This window comes from Seriola lalandi, unplaced genomic scaffold, assembly GCF_002814215.2.
Source record: "Seriola lalandi dorsalis isolate HSWRI2012SDOR001 ecotype SW California unplaced genomic scaffold, Sedor1 jcf7180002054691, whole genome shotgun sequence".
Taxonomy (NCBI): Eukaryota; Metazoa; Chordata; class Actinopteri; order Carangiformes; family Carangidae; genus Seriola; species Seriola lalandi.
Window position 1 is genome coordinate 1,333,802 of NW_019525244.1, and position 19,521 is coordinate 1,353,322.

Here is a 19,521-nt window from a genome sequence, read left to right on the forward strand (position 1 = left end):
TTGTCATTTTGTAATCGTTGGCTGAGTAATGATGATCTTTATTTTTAAAGCCCCTTTGAAAAGTTACATTTGCAAAGCAATATAAGCAGATGCATTATAGCTATAGAAAAAGATAGCAGAAATAAATTCACACAGAAGTAAAGTTGCTGTATTGATTGAAAGTATTGATTTCAACTTAAAGTCCACCTGATTTTCTTGACAGAGTATTACCAAGCCATGGCTCCCCCCGAAGATGAATCACTGATTTTCTTTAGTCTCGCAAAGACCAGATGTAGAACTGATCAAAACGTGTCTTCATTTGGGAAGTTAGCAGGTTTTGATGAACTGCTCACAGCGAGACGACAAACATTTATCCTGTGTTGATGACTGTTTAAAAGGAACTATACAGTAATATTATAATCATAACATGTGAGAGGAGGTCAGAGGTCTAACTGGGTTTTAAAGGTGATCAGCAAAAGTATTTTCTGTAATGTAAATATAATCAGATGTGGGATGCAAGAGCTTAAAATCTGTTAAACTGACATCTACCTCCCCTGTACTTCTGTTGTCTCACTCTGTCTCGTGCCTCTCTCTTCACAGATAATAAGGAGTACGATGCCTACCTGTCCTATACTAAAGTGGACCTGGACTCTCTGGGCAGGTGAGCTACCTCAGTGCACATACACACGTACACACAGGCACACACTTATGTTAAACCAAGTTGTTTTCATTTGAACAACACTGACTCTCAAGCTCGCAACTATCAGGGACTTTAGCACACAAGAAGAACTTGCCCAGCTTGATCATGTGTGTTGAACATTTGCAGTGAGCACTTCCTGCTCCCAGTTCTCAGATGTAAAACTGACTTAGCAAAGAAAAGTGGTAAATGTTGTATTAATATGTAACAACCTCAATTTCTTTAAGGAGAAGCTACAGCTTTTAGTAAATGTCGTGGTTGACTTTCTGATACCACGACCATGTCCGCGTATGAAGCGCAGAGCCCGAGTCATTACTTTGCATAAAGTAAACGGCTTGCCTGGTGACAAATCTGCCTCCCATCACCTCTACATGAACCACATCCTGGCTCCAGATCCAAACTGAATGAAACAAACCTGCTATCAATCTTAATCTCACTCTGGAAAAGGAAGACAATAAGTGTCTTTCCCAAAAACCAAACTAAACTAAGCTAAGCTAACCATGCTAACTGTAACTAATTACTTCCCACAGCTGCTTCACAGTAAAACTCATCTTTGTTGTTCGTGAAGCATTGTCACAGTAACAAAAACAGCGAATCACATCAGGCTTAATGATATCACCTCATGTGCATCCATACTTTCATATTAACACTTTCATTTCATTTCCGCCCGTTATTAACTGATGATTTTGAATCAGGAGCCATATTTGTCGTCCTCTCCTCTGGCAGGACGAGCAGCGATGAGGAGACGTTTGCGTTGGAGATCCTGCCAGATGTTCTGGAGAAACATTACGGATACAAGCTGTTTATACCAGACAGAGATCTAATACCCAGCAGCAGTAAGTATCCATCTATATATCTATCTACCTTACCTCCGCACGCACGCACACATACACAAGCTCTGGGCCACTGTAACCCCCAATACCCAGAATTCATCACTCTGTCAGAATAAATAAGATTGAATGCGGATCTTCATCATAGCACACTCACAAACAGACACACATATGTCTGTGTGTGCTCTCAGCTGCACATAACGTGTGCACTCCAGCCACATACACACACCGATACACAACACAACAATGTCACTCTGCTTTAGGCAATGAGTCTCGCAAACTCATGTTCTCACTTTTTTAAGAAACAAACAAGTAAATTGTTTTTCTCAACCTAGCTCATGTCGAGCCCCTCACTTAAACACCCAGAGATGTCCACGCATAATGTACAGGACACATAGAGGGCAAACAGCACACACTCACAAACACACACACACACACACACACACACACACAAGCACACACACACCGTCTGCCATGATTTCTGGGGTTATGTGTCACTCTCTGTCCAACTGGAGTTATTGCTTTGTTTGTGAATGTTCTGACCTCACACAAACAACACGCAAACAACACACACACACACACACACACACACACACACACACACACACACAAAAAAACAGGTGCACATAGACACACACTTCTACAGACACAAGGGGACAACCATAACTCTTACAGCCATACACATGCAGGCACACACCGTCCATCTGTCTTTCTATCTATCCCCCAATTATCTAACTAACGCTAATAACATAATTTTTAATGAAAGTACTATTGGAACCGTGGGTGAAAGATTAATTGTCTGAAAAGTCGTCCTTCCTGGTCAGTCTGAAAACATGTCTGTTTTTCTCCATCCCCAAATTGACAATTTGAGGACAGTGTGTGGATTTATTTGCTGCAGCTGTCATCCACATACGCTCACAAATCGCAAATGTAGATGCTCACAATATGTACACTGAACGCTGCGAAATTGTTTAATGATGAAAAATTTCAAGACAGTGTTGAGGGCAGTGCGGCTGTAAACGTGGAAGAAATATGGAATAAAACTGCAGATACAATGTAATATACAGATTTGTCAATATCCTCAGCGGACACACACACACATCCATCCATCATTGTTGGGCTCATCTCCTGCCTTGCCAGCTGCAGGGACAGTGAATGGAGGATTTAGTTTGAAACATAGTGTGTGTGGGGATGTTTATGTGATAAACACCCCCACACACACATTTAGATTCTCCCAGACACATTCTTGCACTCTCATTCAATGTCAACACACAACATAGAATATGGAAAGAAATCCAGAGGAACAAGCTTTTTTTCACAAAGGCAGATGAAAGAACAGTTCAATGAGAGAGAATAATTTCAGTTACAGGAGCAAATGGAAGTGACATTAGCCCAGTGACATAAAGACTTCAGCTCTCTATTTACTAAACGCAGTGGTGCCCCTGATTAAATGCACAGTATGTGTACAGTAACTTCTACCACTAGGGGTCTCTCAATCACAACAATAACAAAAGATTATCCACAGTCGTCTCTTCCTCTCCAAAACAAACAGTCCAGGTGATTTTAACCAGTAAAAACACTGAATAAAGCAGTTTCACATTTAAAGTCAGTGCTTCGCCAATGCTGTACGGCAGACACGGGACCTCAGAGAGGGTCTGGGAGCTAAGGGTGCTGCTAACCTTTGTTTTGATTGTTTCTCTGATAACTTATGAACCAGGCGTTCAGGATGTTTTTACCGGCAGCTGAATTATCCACAGAGGTGTCCTCCTCTCCATAAAAAATGGAGGGGGATTAAAACCAGTAGAAAAACAAATAAAGCCATTTGACTTTAAAAATCGATGATTCACCTACGCAATTCAGGAGACACATGAGCGGCTGGGAGCTGAGCTGCCTCACATTTGCCTGGCTTTTTTCTCTGATAACTTCAGATCCTGATGTCCGATAAATAAAATCCTTCATCCAGTCAAAATATATAGTAGAAAACGACCAAGGTATATAAAATGTATGTGACTTAAAACTGGATAAAAGACAGTTTTAGCTTCTAGCAGGCAACCACAACACCAACGCATGCACATAGGGGATACGATGTCATTGGCCGGCGACCAAATAGCACGGACCGTTACAATGATTAAAATCACAGATTTCTCTTGTTTGAAAATTGCTGGAAACATTTGGGATAATGTAAGAACAGAACTCCAAGAAGATCAAATTTTTGGACATTCTAATTGGGAAAAGTTACATATTATAACTTTAAGCCAAACAGTCTAGTTTTGGATGGAGTGGCACAGATCATGTCCTGATGTTCTACCAAAATCTGATTGATATCATCTGAGATATTAACAATTAAGTTTATTTTTCATCTGGACTTTACAGATACTGTATATCCACCATTTGTTGAAATGGTATTGGTTACAAATGCTATTTATGATACTATTTATTAGGTAAAGTGGCTATGTGCTTCAGGGAACTGAGGTAATATGCTGTACCTGCTCAGTGCTTTAAAAAACATTATAAAACACATCAATAGTCAGTGAGGTCCCTGGTTAATTCCACTGAAATATCAAAGTAATGCAACAAATGAAATACCAAGCCATTATCCCCTGTGTATCAGCATTTTGTCAACATGATGTTTTTCAACTTATCCTAAAAACTTCTAAAAAGAAGGTAGTTTGATAAAATAACTTTATAACATGGCTAGAAAATAACAAACTAATGTGTGTTTTCTGCATTATTTAACATTTTCTGCTAAAATACATAAATAAATTTACTTAAATATGGTTCATAATGAATCAGCATGCCCTACATATACTGCCGTTGGCCAAAATTATGCCTCAGCTCCCACACACACAACACCACATCCTGACAGCAGATGAAAAAGTCACATTTCCTCCCAAATTGAGGGTTCCTCTCTGTGCCCCGAAAACATCCCAAAGACAAATGTCCACTGAGCATACCTGCACACATAACTCTGTCTAATCTGCATATGAACTAAAGGTTACATAGTGTGGAGAGCAGACTCACTGAGAGAATCACGGAGACAGAGCGAGGTGCCTTTTCATTGCTTACCAAAGCCATTGACAGAGCAACATGGCGATGCGACCTAAAATACGCCATTCAATTATCCACTCCATTAGCCCTCCGAAATGAACAAGAGAGCAGGAAATAAACAACGAGAAGAGAAAGAGGTGGGGACGGGGTCATTGGTTTGTGTTATTTTATTAATTGATTTACATAATCCTCAGAAACAGAGAGCGGGAAGGGGAAGTGAGGGGCAGGAGGGAGGAGGGGAGGTTAGTTGTGAGGAGAGAAGAGAGGGACAGATAAAGAGAGGAAAGGAAAGGCAACCCATAGAAGAGAGAGAAAGGGACTGAATTTTGGGATGTTCTGTACTATTTGTGCCTCTCAAATTGAGCGTGAAATTGCAATGTGTTGTTGGAGAGTCTGTCATTAATTTAGTTAGCAAGTGAATAGATGGTGAAGGAGAGAGACACACACAGGGAGGGAATCCGTTGTTCACAGAGCAAATTTAAGAAATAATGAGCACTTTCAGTTATGCATGTTGCAGAAAACACTGAGAATGTCACAAATAAATAATTGGAAATGGAACATTTTGGGAAAATAAGTTAACACTGGGCCTGGCACCAAACAACGGCACCACAGTGAGGGTGAAAAAAGAGCATTTAAAGCGTTCTGCAAGTATTGCATTGAGCTCTGTATTGACTCATATTTATATTGACACATAAAGTGGCTCCACCTCAGATTTGTTCACTTTTCACATTTTGTCACCTGCCCATCCCCCTCTTCAAGTTCACATTTTCCTCTCTGAGATATAAGTAAAAGCTGATGGTGGTGTATCAGCACGAGTCTGATCCCCATTTAAGAACCGACTCCGCTGTGCTGTGTCAGAGCCAAAAACCTTGCACCAGCATTTCTGTCACTCCACTGTATACTCCTGTCAGTCTTTCCTGTCATTTTATGAACGAGATGACTTGAAGGCTGCAGCCAGCAAGAGGAGGGCAGATACTATATAAGGAGGTTTACCTTAATATTAGATGCATTTTTTTCCTGCCTCTTCTTTTTGAAGCTGTTGTAGCTTTTCTATACTATAAATAAAACCTCTCAAAAAATCTCTCTTAATTGTCATTTGCACAAATACATGACCATTACAGGAACAGTTCAATATACTGAAACCTGTATACTATACCTATACTATACCAAACATGAGTCATTCCCCATAGACCCATGTTAAAATGCTCAGCAGAAATAAGCAGAAATAAACATGTTTACAGCCTGGTACAAACAACAGTTTTGGTCTCTATTGCTAATTTCATAACTACTGTACGGGGGGGGGGTGAATTTTTTTATAACTCACCTGTTTACATTTATTAAGACTTAAAGATCTGCATAATTGAGGGCATGGCAGCTTTGAGTGACAGGTGGGTGAGCATATGCTTGCCACAAACTGGCATGTACCAAAGTCTCAACTCCACACAAGCCCCACCTCTTTGCCCACTTTTGGATTAGCTGGGAGTTAGGCGGAGTCAGGTACTCCCAAGATGGCGACGGCGAAGAAGCCCACTCTGAGCTTCAAAACTGCTGTTCAGAAACCTATAGGTAACATCACAAAGGCTACGTCCATCTTTATATACAGTCTATGGTTAGAAACTGTTTGGAAAACAACAGGCGCTCTCAAAAAATACTTGACAGGTGATAGGATGAACGGTCTATCTATCAGCGTGTATAACAGGCTAACTTCAACCAATCAGATTTTGCATCCTTCCCATTTTTTTCACTACCACTGGATCCAGTTGGGAAATCAAGCTCTCACTGAAGCCATTTGTGAGAAGAGGGAAAAGCCTTCAGCCTCTCAGCTCTTTGAAATACTGTCCAGTTGTGATATAACTGATGCTGTAGTAGCTTGTACACTAACCTCTTTCACCTAAGACATCTGTAGCTTCCAGCAGCTCCTCCCTCACAGGATGCTGATTGGTCAGAACAACTGTGGTTTGACAACTAGCAAATATCTTGGATATTGGTAAGATGGATTCTGGCTTATGAGAAATCCAGCTGCTTCGAAAGGTTACTGACTCTCCCCAAAGTTAAAAAATATGCCTAAACTACTGAACAAATGAACATGAATAAGCATATTTCCCAAAACATTGAGCTAGTCCCACAAACGACCACAAAGCTTTTTTTGTAGCTGTTTGTTAGATGTGTTTATTGCTTTTAGTGTATTTTAGAGCATTTTGGAAAGAGGTGTGACAGAGAGTTGCACAGTAGGATTTTTTACAAACAATAACATGAGACCTGATACTTGAACATGATAAGATATCAACCTCAGATCTGTACATTAAATAAAGAGCTTAAAAGTCAAGATGTGTTTAGGCTATAAAAACAGGAGGCAGGGAGAACCAGTGAGCTTGCTTGACTCTGTCCAAAGTTGCCTAATTTACATGAGATAAAAAAACTAAGCACCTGTGTGAAAACACTTCCTGCCTATTCAGACCACTGCACACAGTTGTAGTCACAGGAAATAGTTGAAGCACGTAATTCATGTAAAAGATAACCACAATTTATTTACATGTTAAAGATATGTGACACAGGGTGTTACTTGTTTTTTTTTAGTTTGGATAAAGCCATGCTAGCTTTTCCCCCCTTTAGCTCCGGTACTTAGCTAGTGTAGCATTAACGCTATATTTTAGAATTTACTCTCATTGAAATGAAGCACCAGTCCTCTGGGAGGACAACAATGAATTACTTCATTGCCAAATTTATCAATCTCATATCGGAAGCCGTGACTTCTTGATTCAATGGATCTCCAGTCTCTACGTCAAGAGAATACAACAGGACAACAACTGGGTGTAAATAAAGGAGTTTATTAACTAAACTAAACTATCTACAGAGTAAATGCAAGGTGTAATAATCATAAAGATGACAATAATAATGAAATGAGCAGTGTGATGAGTTGGCAATGGTGGGAGAGAATATGTTATGGCTATACACTATGACTATACAGCTAATGATGCTACATCTACGAATTAGGTTTGATGATTAAATATTGCTGTATTTCGACATCAACCCAGTCATGTGCAGAGTGTTAAGACCGGCCTACTGTGAGTTGCACTGTAGCTGGAGACCCTCAGCTGGAACCCAGGTGGCTGTGGTTGCCATGGTAACCCCAGAGACGCGGGATCTAAGTGGATTCTCCTGGAGGCCGTGTCCCGTTATCACGTTGACGGATTCTGCCGGTGTCTCAGCGGTTCAGCTCTGGTGGAGTTTGCCAGGAGACTTTCTTTCTCGGGCACTCTTGATTTCTGCTCGGCTTCTCTGCAGGAGGTCGTACAGATGTTATCTGCTGGTGTCTCTTGTGGGTTGATGCGAAATAAACTCTAATGCTCTTCACTTTGGTTGGATACTTTAGAGGAGGCTGGCGTTGACCAGATGACTCTAAAGTTGTCAAAATCTTCAAAAAGGAAAACTAGATGATGATTTAAAAGTTACAAAATTACTCTGAGGCACTTCTGTTGCTTTGGTTCAGTTGGTCTTGACTTGGTTTATAAAAATAAAAGGTCGCGCATGTAGACAAAAATGATGTTACTTGGAGCTTGTGGCAAAGAAAAATAAAAGACGCGAAAAGTGCAAAAATGACTAAGAGCCATGAGTTTGTGGCGAGCAGCTTAGAGCTAAGAGTTTCCATGGCTACAGAGCCGGGCTTTGAGCCGGGACTCTGAGCTTTGAGCAAAGTTCTCAGCTTCTGGTTTCTGCATCGTTTTCTAGCTTCAGCTTTTCAGCCTCTAGTTTTTAGCTTCATTTTTCGCCTCTTCTTCCTTCTTAGCATCTCGCCGAGTTTCTAACTTTTTTGCGTTTCTAACATTTCTGACCTTTTCTGACTTTGTGTGAATTGTTCACGACTGTTTTATCCCCTGGGGGTTGGCGCATGTTTCAGGGGCGTCACCCGTCTTCTCCTGTGTTTCCACTTGGAGAAGAGAGTAATTTTCCACTAAACTTTGGAATAATTTAAATCTAGAGTTTACTTATAAACTTGCACATCTGTCTTCCACCATGACCACAAAACATTAAATGGAATAACATAAACTACTTGCACTAATAATAGCAGAGAGGAGTAATAGGAGTGTTGATTTCATATTACATCCTTCAAACCTGGAATTAATTATGATACAAGTGGTTAATTGATCAAACAACAATATAAACATTTCCCAAAGCTAATGGTTTATACATATGGATTACACAGCAGTTCTTCAACTGTAATAATAATAATATGGACATGCTGGATGTCATGTAGTGTGTTACCTTGTGTGAAGGATGCTGACAGTATGGTCACATGAAGGACATTGTCTTAAAATCTACATGTTATATTTCAAACAGTCTATGGGATAGAAGTTTGGGGTTAAACTATTGCATAGGAACATTTCATGAGTTACAGAACAGCTAGATATTTAATTTTACATTCATCCTTTGATCTGTGTCTGTGAAGAGTGTTCTGCTGGTCACTACCCAGGATTGGAATGTGGGATGTAGTTTATGACTCTTATCTAGAGAGGGACAGAGGAAGGGAGGTTGGTGTGTGTGTGCGTGTGTGTGTGTGTTCATGCATGTCACAGACAGGCCAGGATTCACACCTTAGTGTTAATCAGTCCTTTTGTTGTTACTTGTCCTATACAAGAAACAATCAAATATCATTAGACAAAGTCTTAATGTTACAAACTGGAGATTTTGCCTATATTCTCCAGTTGCCTGGTGTCCATTGGTTGATCCTCTGGAGCTGACCCTTTGACCTTTGGTCTGGTTCTGTGTTGTTCGGACATGCTAACAGCATAGTCTGTTTGTGAGAGAAGGGTCCTTTGTCTCTGTTTCCTATCAATTTGATAGTTTGATGGTGGCAAGAGTCGCAAAGTGTCAACTGTGGGTCCGTAACTCTGCATGTCCTTATAATGAACTTCCTTAATGGCTTGTGACTGATGCCAGGCCAGGTATGTACGCTACACTAGGCTAACTACATTCTGGCTCCAGCTCCACGCTTAACACATAGATTGTTGATAAGCTGTCTTTTTATGTCAAACAAGTAAATATTTCCCCAAAATTTAAACCATTCCTTTATATTAATAGCAAAAGATAGTTACTTTTTTTTGTATCAGTCCTGTTTTATCTAACCACAGTGATGTTTACAGTTCTGCCCTATACACTATTGTAAGTATAGAAAAGAGTATTACTGAAAATGATGCCAACACATTCACTCATACCATAGATTCTGGCTGGAACAGTTTATTTTCTTTTATATTTCTAACTAGTAAATTGCAAGACACCAACCACATTTTGTTCTTCACTTCACTCTAATTGACATCCTTCTCTAACTCTCTTTTCACTCTATCACTTACACTTTGTCTCCATGTCTCTCTCTCCCAGCCTATATCGAGGACTTGGCTCGCAGCGTGGAGCAGAGCAGACGTCTCATCATCGTTTTGACCCCAGAGTTTGTCGCCAAAAGAGGGTGGAGTATCTTCCAGATAGAGACACGCCTCCATTCTATGTTGGTCACCGGGGAGATCAAGGTATGAATCACAAAGGAAACAGGAAGTCAGTCTAAAAGATGAGAAAATGTGTGACGTCAGCTTTTCCTGGCTTTGAGCAATAAGGAGAATTGCTCTGCTCAGAGATTGTCATTTTCCTCTCTTCTCAAACACTTCTACACCTGCCTCTCTGTGTGTCCAGGTGATCATGATAGAGTGTGCCGACCTGAAGAATGTCATCAACTATCAAGAGGTTGAAGCACTGAAACATACGATCAAGGTATGCAGAGAGAGGGATGAATGGAGGGAAAGAGGAAGGTGATCTGATCAAACACCAGCAGAATAAAGCAATTAGAGAATAAAAAAATAAATCTTTTCACCTCTCTTTTCTTCTCTCCAGGTTTTATCCATCATCAAGTGGAGGGGTCCTAAAAGCAATGAGCTGTCCTCTAAGTTTTGGAAACAGGTGGTCTACGAAATGCCTGCTAAACGCAGAGAGACATTGTCCAGACGCCAGGTATACTGCCATTAACAGAAATCTGAAATCACGTTTTACAGTCTTTCACAATCATCTACACAGTGGCACTGTTTGTATGAGAAAAATACTAAACTTAAACTACCAAAAGAAATCCTACAGTGGAAAAAGTGCAAGGGCCACTTTTATTTTTTTGCTTAACCTAACTGTGACTATAAGAATAAAATAGCTTTGAAAAACAGATGAATTTGCACATCCTAAGAAATAATGTACTATAAGCCTTTACGTTCTACTCACAGACCATGCATATGTATAGCTACAGGTGTAATTGGCAGAATAACACTGTCTTCATGGCGTGTCCAGGAGCCGAGGAAAAATACTGTGGAAATTTAGCATATTTACTTATGCTCCCCTGGGCAGCATACATCCACAACAAACAGATGGCCTTTGAAATGCCTGCTAAACACAGGTAATGTATTAAAATTGGAATCACAATAGGGTAAATGTGCACATGTTTACCATGTGTTAACACCTCAGGTGGTGTATGCCCTGATTAGCAAAGAGATGTTCTCTCGCTGCTCGCTACATGGAAAATAATCATCAAGAAACAAACACAGAGTGAAGCATAGGACTGTAACAGAAAGGATCTTAATGTCCTATGGCACCTTAACATGTGATGTCGTAGAAATGGGACAATGATAATAAGAGTATTTATCGCATTCAGACACTGTATATGTGCTCTTATCCTGCTTATTAACACCAATTATGTGACTGATTTATTTATTTATTTATTTTTTAAATTTGCAGCATCATTTTATTCTTTATGTACAAAACAGAAATAAGCTTTGGAATGTGAACTATTTTGCTTTGCTTCATTAGGCCATTTGAGAATGGTGCCATTCAAACTCACACAGTGCCCAATAAAACTGACATAAAACAACTTTAAATTCCAGGGCCTTGTGAGTTTAAGTGAATACACAATGACATCCGATAGTCTGCTGTTATTCATGCTTGGAAAGCCTGATATAACACAATGAAGCCAAGAAGAGGTGAGGTGCCTCTTCAATTTATGGGCCAAGGAACACACTTGCTAACATCTTGAAAAATTGCACAAGAGCACCGTAGAATTCAGGCGATCCATCATGCTCAGCAACACACAATGAATGGCAATCAGGTGCGTTTTGACCCCTCACTGCCGCCAAATGTTTCCGACCTTGTAGGATGACATTTTGTGGAGTGGCTGAATCCCTATGACTTTTGTTTACCTGTTTGCTTGGATAATGCACAGTGTCAGTCTACATGAACCAAATACATAAATGCAACCATGTGAAATTTAGCAAAATAGTTCAGACCAAAGGACACAAACCAGGCTATGATTTCACCCTCTTTACGTATTCAAAACCAATGGCTTTAAGATGTGGCAACTGTTTTAATAACTACTATACATGATTGTACAATAAAACAAAACCTTGTGTTTTTGTTTGGGAATATTTTCAGCTGTGATGCACTTGTTGCGCTTGTGAGTATTTACAGCCGTAGGACAATGTATGAGATATTGTCTAAAAAGTAAACTACAGTGTCCATGTTAAATGAAATGAAGGAACAAGTGACCCGGCACAACAGTGTGGCACACTGTTTTTAATCATTTCTGGAGCTCCATGACACAGAGGATTAAGATATATGAAGGCTTTGCTCCTTTCATGGGATTTGTTGTTAATAAGAAGAACATAAAGTATCGCAAGTCTTATCTCTTCAGATAACCAATGTATCTCAGTACCTTTCCTGCCACAATGGTCATTTCAAAATTGGGATAAAATCTTCTTGACTGCTCAAATCTGCACAATGAAAACTATGTAATTGTGTTTCTGTGGTAATAGGTAATGGACTCCGGTGAACAGGGCCTCTTTGGTGACCTACAGACCACCGTCTCCACCATTGCCATGACAACCACCTCTGCCTCTCTGGCACCCCCTAATGAGAGTCGCCATGGGCATCATCAGGTCAGCTGTTTTATTTCACAGTAATGTTACTGCTTACAAACTTAGTGTTTTTGAAACCATGATGGACAATATTTTACATGCCCTTCCACCATGACAATGAAAACAGAGAATAAACAGTGTATTATCCTTGGTTTTATAGGTCAGGCTTTTACAATACCATTACTTCTGGACAAGAACAAAAAACATTTGATCAAGGTTCAAACAGTCACAAGTTTTTATGGTAGTAGGTAGGTATTAGTAGGTAGGGTAGTAAATAAATTTTTAAAAAAAACAGCTAATAATCAAAAGTAATTAGAATTCTAACTGTTCTGGAAATACTGTTACTACTACTGGAATATTATAAGAATTGTATAGAGTTCTACAAAGCAAAATAGATGGTTAATAAATTAGTTTCACAAAACACGTCAGTTAAGCACAGAGTTTGTCGGGTCTTAGTGCGGCTACACCTGCTGTGGTGAACTTCCACCACTGTCTGAAACTACATCTAAAAACCCAAATCGGACTACGGAGTTTGTCTCTGGTGGTCAAAGTTATAGTTCGCCTAATTATCTTAGTCCAAAGACAAAACTGTTTTCTCTTACTTTAAGCCCTTTCTACAAAAGAGGTGAAATTTTGGCCTCCTTTATTTTCAACCCTTTATGAATTGGAGTTTCACAGTTAGCCGGACAATTAAAACAACTGACGTGTAAGGTTTAATTTCCTCCTTGAATGATATTGTTGGTGATAAAAAGTTAACAGAAAGTCATGTTTTTCCACCACAGATTGCCTTGGCAACAGAGATCCCGGACTACAACCAGATGACCTTGCCACTGGGAGGGGGACACACGGCTACAGCTGCTCAAATGAGGCATTTCTGCCGCAGCTACGAGTTCCAGCTTCCCCCACAACCTTCCTCCCTGTCGCCTCCTCTCCCACCTCCCTCCACAGTGCAGTTCTCCACTCTGGGCCCAGGGGGGCGCCATGTCTATTGTAACATCCCCATGACACTGCTGAATGGACAGGTGGGAGAAAAGACAGTGCCACTTACCGTATGTTTTTGTTGTTTTAGTTGGTTTCTAGCATCCAACAGTGTATCTGCACAGTGCATCCTTTTCTGTTGTTTGTGTGCATGTACTCAGAGTTTAAACACATTAAAAATGGAACCCCTCTTTTCTCCCCAGGGGTTCAGAGCAGTTCACTGGGGAACAAGAGGTCTGTTTGGATAAAAGAAAATGTAGACAGAAAATAGTATCTTCATATTATCCGACATCAAATATTTATTTATTCTAACAGACTGGGAAGTAGTTGTCATATAGAAGTATAGTTGTCATATATGAGGCATGGTGCACTACTGGCATGCAATAGTACTGTATATAATGTAAAATGCAGCACCTGTTTTTTCTCTTTTGAACTGTAGATCTTTTCTAAGACTTGTGCTCTGGGGGAGACTCCTGCTCATCACTGTTGTGCTGTGTGTTTCCCAGGTTCCTCAGAGCAGTACACTTGGGAAGAAGCCAGAACTCCACCTGAACAGCACCTTCGTACCGCTTACCAGCAGAGAACTAAGCTCTGACATCTGGTAGATGTGCTCAACTGGTACTAGATACAGACCGGTTTACAGACTGCTTTTTCACTGGCCTTGGATGTGAGGTAGACTGGTTGGTCAACTGGTTTTCATTGGGTTTTTGGACTGTGTACAGACTTGGTGTCAGGAGAGACTTGTTGTGGACTCGTTTTGAGCCATTTCATCCCATGCTGTGAGCAACAGACTTCTTAAAGACTGCCTAAGTCTAAGATTCACATTTGTAATGGCTGCAGATTTCTTACAAACGGATGGATTCAGATTGTAAAACTGATTGACTCACTGCATTTGGACTTTCCAACTAGTTACAGACTGATAAACTGATATGTAAGATGTGTAGCCATGACCATTTTAAGGAATGCTATTATACAACGTGACTGGTCAAATGAATTTGACTGGAGAGAGTTTATAGACAGATGTGGACGTATGGATATAAAGAACTGAAAAGGTCCAGGATACTTAAGCGACAATTAAGTATCCACAGACAATAGAACTGTTTGTCGAACAAGCTACCACATTGGACCTTGGAGCACAATAAACGCAAGTATTTCGTAATCACGGACAACTCGCACACCAGCTGTGAAAACCAGTTGATTTGTCACCTGCTTAACTACTCGGAAATATCGGTCTACTGAAAAGCAAAAAGTAGCGTGAATGCCAGTCAATCTCCTACCTAGATGAGTTCTCCGAATATCCATCTACCTGTTGACTAGGTGGTTTGTCAGTAAACAAGGCAGATTTCAAGCAATGATTTTGGAATACCAGTCCACCTTAAAACAACAAGTCAACCTCTTGAAATGCAACTCCTGGCTGGCTAGCTAGCTAGCTACCTAGCTACCTGGTTTGGCTTGCAGAAGCTGAAATGGTTGACTTTCTGAGATGGTTGACTGGAAGAAATTCCAGCAAGATAATAAGAAGTGACGCATAAAGCAATGGCTAAAACTCATTTTACTGAGAAAACACAGTTAGCTGGAGTCAGTGGAAGCTAGCTAGTTGTGTAAACTAGTTGACTAAAAGGCTAGTTACTTCTTGAGCTAGGAGGAAGAAAACCAGTCAGCTCATCACCTTGTAACCCAGTTAACAGCAACCAGTCAACTCGTCAAGAGGCGAAGTGGCAAAGAGGTGAACTACCAACTTTTACCACCGAGCTAAAAGCATAAAGGACTTGGCTTTTTCTATTTGCATGACCACCCATTTAGATAAAAAAATAATCAAATAAACATAGATAAAAGAGTAAATGAGACAGTCATTTGTCGCAGCCTCTTTTCATACGGAGGAGAATAAACGTCTTATGTTGATACGGTATATTTGTTTTCTGTCCAGCCATGAAGTATTGATAAAAACTGATAAAGGGAAAAAAGGAGGTGTCCCTCCAAAAACATGTTTATTATTTATTTTGTGTTGTTTCATTAAAAAGTTTATCCTTTTAGAAGTTTGGTGAGAATTTTTACCAGGCTTTGTTTTTTAATATTTGTTTGTTATAATAATCTCTGTACAGCTTCCATAACTTATGCATAGACCTATACATGACAGTGATTTGTTCCCTACATTTTCTGTTAAACACCCACATTAAGTGTGTGACCCAAAGTGTGACCCAGAGCCGCTTTTTGCTTTCATTCTTTTCATCTTTTTGTCGATGGATGGATGGATGGATGGATGGATGGATAGATCGATGGCAGTACAACACTGCTAACAGACTGATGTTTTAAACCCATCACTCTGGAATTGAGACCACTACCAGTCAGCCAAAGGGGGCTTCACTGCAGAAAAAGCCGGACTCCAAGCTGAAACAGACCAACTTCTTCTTTGTGAGCTTTAAAAAAAAACAAGATTATTACCATAATATTTAAGCAAAGTGAATAATGTTTTGAATTTACACAACGGTACTGTCATTGTCTTATTAGAACCAATGAATTCTGGATATTTGAGATTGTTTGATACAATAATTAATTATTTGAGTTGTTATATTCGATGGCAATATACAGTATAGTGGTTGTCTTTTGATTTCTGCTCATTTCTTTGACTATTCTTTGGATATATTGGTTGAAATAATTTAACTGAGAGCAAATAAAAAGTATATGAGTTGTTTTATACACGTTGAATAACTGTCATCTGACACATTCAGCTGTTACGCTTTCTTTCTTCTACTTCCTTCCCACTTTCCCCTTCTCTGTTTTCATTTGCAAGACTTTTTCTTATAATTTCACCAACTGTAATCTTCATCTTGTGCCCAGCTACTCCACACACTCACACCATTTAGTCCTCACTACTTCCTCCTCTCCAACAGTCATTTAGATTTCTTAATAATTGCTCTGGTCATATTGATGGTTTTGTTAAACTTTCTGTTCAGATTGGGGGAAACAAAACTTTGGCTCTCATGCAATAAAACCAGTTTTACACTTTGCTGGGCTAATCTGAGCTGAACTGGGGTACAGTGAGTCGAATAGGATTTGAACTGTGTTGAGCTGGGACTGCCAAAAGCTGCAATGTTACATGTGGTGTTAATGCAAAAACATATTTTGCAAAACCTTAGTTGCTTCTTTGTTATTAGTTGAGCTAAGGGTAAGACAAAAACATTTAAAAATGTTATTTCTGAAATATTTTACCAGTTTTTAAGTTGTTATGGAGTTAATTCATTGCATACCATATACAGTTATGACCTTGTTATATCCCACAGAGGAATATGTTAACCTCATAACCCCCTGTGCTGTATCACAATTAATAAGTTAAATGAAACATTATGTCTTTCCAATCAATTAAAAACATGATGGCAACAAAGTTACTGTAAGTATGTGGTTCCATAGAAATTAGTGGTTCCAATTCAAATCTATTCAATGAGCAATTATGTGTTACACAAGAAACGGCTTTCCACCAGTGGGTGTGGTATTTCTGGCCTGAAATAACACTGAAATGTACTCAATACGTACATATTTTAAAATAAATGAGGACAACAAGCTATAGACTGCACAGATAAAACATTGCACTCATCAATAGCCCTTAGGTCTGGGGACCATCAATGTGTGTACAAATCTCATGGCAATCCATCTAAGAAAAAAATGTCAACCTCATGGTACTACTAAATCGTTTCACATGAGATTATATGAATGTCTATGCACATTTCTTTGAGATCCATCCAACATTTGGGGTGTTTTAGTCTAGACCCAATTGGCAGACAACTGGCCAATCGACAATCGATATTGACAGGCAGTCAGACTGAGAGTCTGTTAGCTGCTCTTTTGCAAACTCCAAACAGCTATCGCGTGTCTTTGTCCAAGGAGAGACTTCTGTCTGTCCACTCTGCCATAAAGCCCAGATCGATGGAGTACTGCAGGGATGGATGTCCCTCTGGAAGTTTCTCCCAACATAACATATGGCAACATATGGCTCAACATAATCCATGACTCTGAGCTCTGCAGGCAGTTTCCCTGCCCTGTGGCTTGGTTTGCTCTGATATGCATTGACAGCTGTGACAGGTGTGTGCCTTTCCAAATGTCCAATTAATTGAAATGACCACAGGCGGACTCTAATCATGGTGTTGAAACATCTCAAAGATGATCAAGAGAAATGGGACGCACCTGAGCTAAATTTCAAGTATCATAGTGAAGGGTCTGAATACTTCTGTCAATTGGATATTTCAGTTTTTCCTTTTAAATAAATTTACAAGAAATTCTAAAATTTTCTTTGTCATTATGGGGTCAGGGGCTGGTGAGGGAAAAAAATAACACTGCAACAACAAAATGTGAAAAATGTGAAGGGCTCTGAGCACTTTCCAAATGCACTGTAGCAAAACCTCTACATATGCCTGCATCCTCTGGTATTGGCTGACAGCCGGAAGATTTTCCAAGTGTGTGCCAGAATTGGTCCAGATGTGGAAGTGGCTTCTGACAGTCATGCTATATTTGGGACAGATTCAGCCACAGAGAAAACATTGCACTCATTGTTGCACAGGAGGGAACTACAGGTAAAGTTTTGCTCTTTGGTAATCAGTTAACAGGGTCCATCTCTGTGTTTTTGATGTCAACGCATTGCAGACAATCAGCCCTGCCTGCTAGAAAAACAGTTTGTACACTACTAATTTGTTTTATCAATTACATTTGTCAGGAAATGTAATTGCTGCTTGCCTCATGTTAAGCAGAGACATATTTTACAGTGCAGGAAGCAGAAACTTAGGTCTCAGTCACTTCATGGATAGAAAAAAAGTTTTGGTTTCAGATATGTGTTAAAAATGTTGTATGCATCAAGTCACTCGACTTCTTTCAAAGTTAACCAAATCCACCATCTTTCTGTAATTTCCCCTTTACAGAACAATTACAACACTGATTTTACAGTCTACAGCAACTGCAGCAGCACCATTATGGTCAAATGCTCACAATGAGCAATGCTCACATGGTGGTGCTAAGCAGATACATTGTTTATCATGTTCACTATCTTAGTTTAGCATGTTAGCAATGCTAGCAGAGACATGCTAGAGAAGAAAGTAGCCACTGGCAGAGAAGATGATAATCACATTAAAAACAAAACCCTTGATACATGGAGATAGTATGGGAGTTGAAAACTTAGAGGCAGATTTCATAACATGTAGCTTTAGTCAGTCACTCATGATCCACACTCAATGTTAGTGAAGAACCTGTAGTTCATTGCATTTGTCATGAACCGGCTCGTGAGCCATGACAAAAAAGTGGAGATAGACAGAAACGTCAAAACTTAAGGAATTTATTTATAACAAAACAAGATAAATAATAACAACCAAGTAAAACAACTAAGAATTAGGCCGAAGCCAACCAAGTCAAAGACGGGGTGCCGTCAGGATGGACCGAGAGAGTCCCTGGGAGAGCTGACAGCCAGATCTTAAATAGGCCACCCACTGGGAGACTGGCCAGGCCTACCAGCCAGGTACCTGAAAGAAAAACAAAGAGAACACACCAAACAGGCTCTGCAAGGCAGGGACCGTCACACATTTAAAATGAATTGTGGTGGAAATCTGTAAACTGGTTTGGTGAGAAAGCTTCAAAGGAGAACGCCTTGTAAGGTTTTGATGTTTATTTGAATCACTCAAGCAAGTGTAACACAGGCAAAGAACAAGCAAATGGAGTCAAACAAAGTCACAGCAATAGTTTGATCAAACGCGTCAGAGATGTCAGGCTCAGGCTGGCTAGAACTGAACTGTTCATCACTTTTAAAGAAGCAAACAGTTTTTCTGGACAACTGAGATAAGGGCCTCTCCTAGTTCGTTTAACCCACCCTCTACAGGTCCATTGCTCCCTCCAAGAGCGGGCCATGAAATGCAGTCAGAGATAACATTTGGGTGTAACTATAACTACTCAATTCTATATCTAACAATCAAACACTAGTAATAAATAATTTTTCCCCTACATGAATCAGTATATTTATCAGGTATTTTTCAAGGAAATGTATGCTAATTTTGTCTTTTCAGTAATGCTGGAACACTTC

The 19,521-nt window shown here is 39.8% G+C and overlaps 1 protein-coding gene across 1 annotated transcript in view; it reads left to right on the top strand.

Moving 5' to 3' along the window:
• il1rapl2 (interleukin 1 receptor accessory protein-like 2) overlaps nt 1–16,809 on the top strand; it is a 153,032-nt gene extending 136,223 nt beyond the window's left edge. The window contains exons 10-17 of the mRNA XM_023423340.1: nt 580–640; nt 1,403–1,512; nt 9,931–10,076; nt 10,237–10,314; nt 10,435–10,551; nt 12,387–12,509; nt 13,271–13,510; nt 13,973–16,809. Of these exons, the coding sequence (XP_023279108.1) occupies nt 580–640; nt 1,403–1,512; nt 9,931–10,076; nt 10,237–10,314; nt 10,435–10,551; nt 12,387–12,509; nt 13,271–13,510; nt 13,973–14,071 (974 nt within the window). The 3' untranslated portion in view covers nt 14,072–16,809. The remainder of the gene's footprint in view (nt 1–579; nt 641–1,402; nt 1,513–9,930; nt 10,077–10,236; nt 10,315–10,434; nt 10,552–12,386; nt 12,510–13,270; nt 13,511–13,972) is intronic.
• Nucleotides 16,810–19,521: the final 2,712 nt, after the last annotated feature.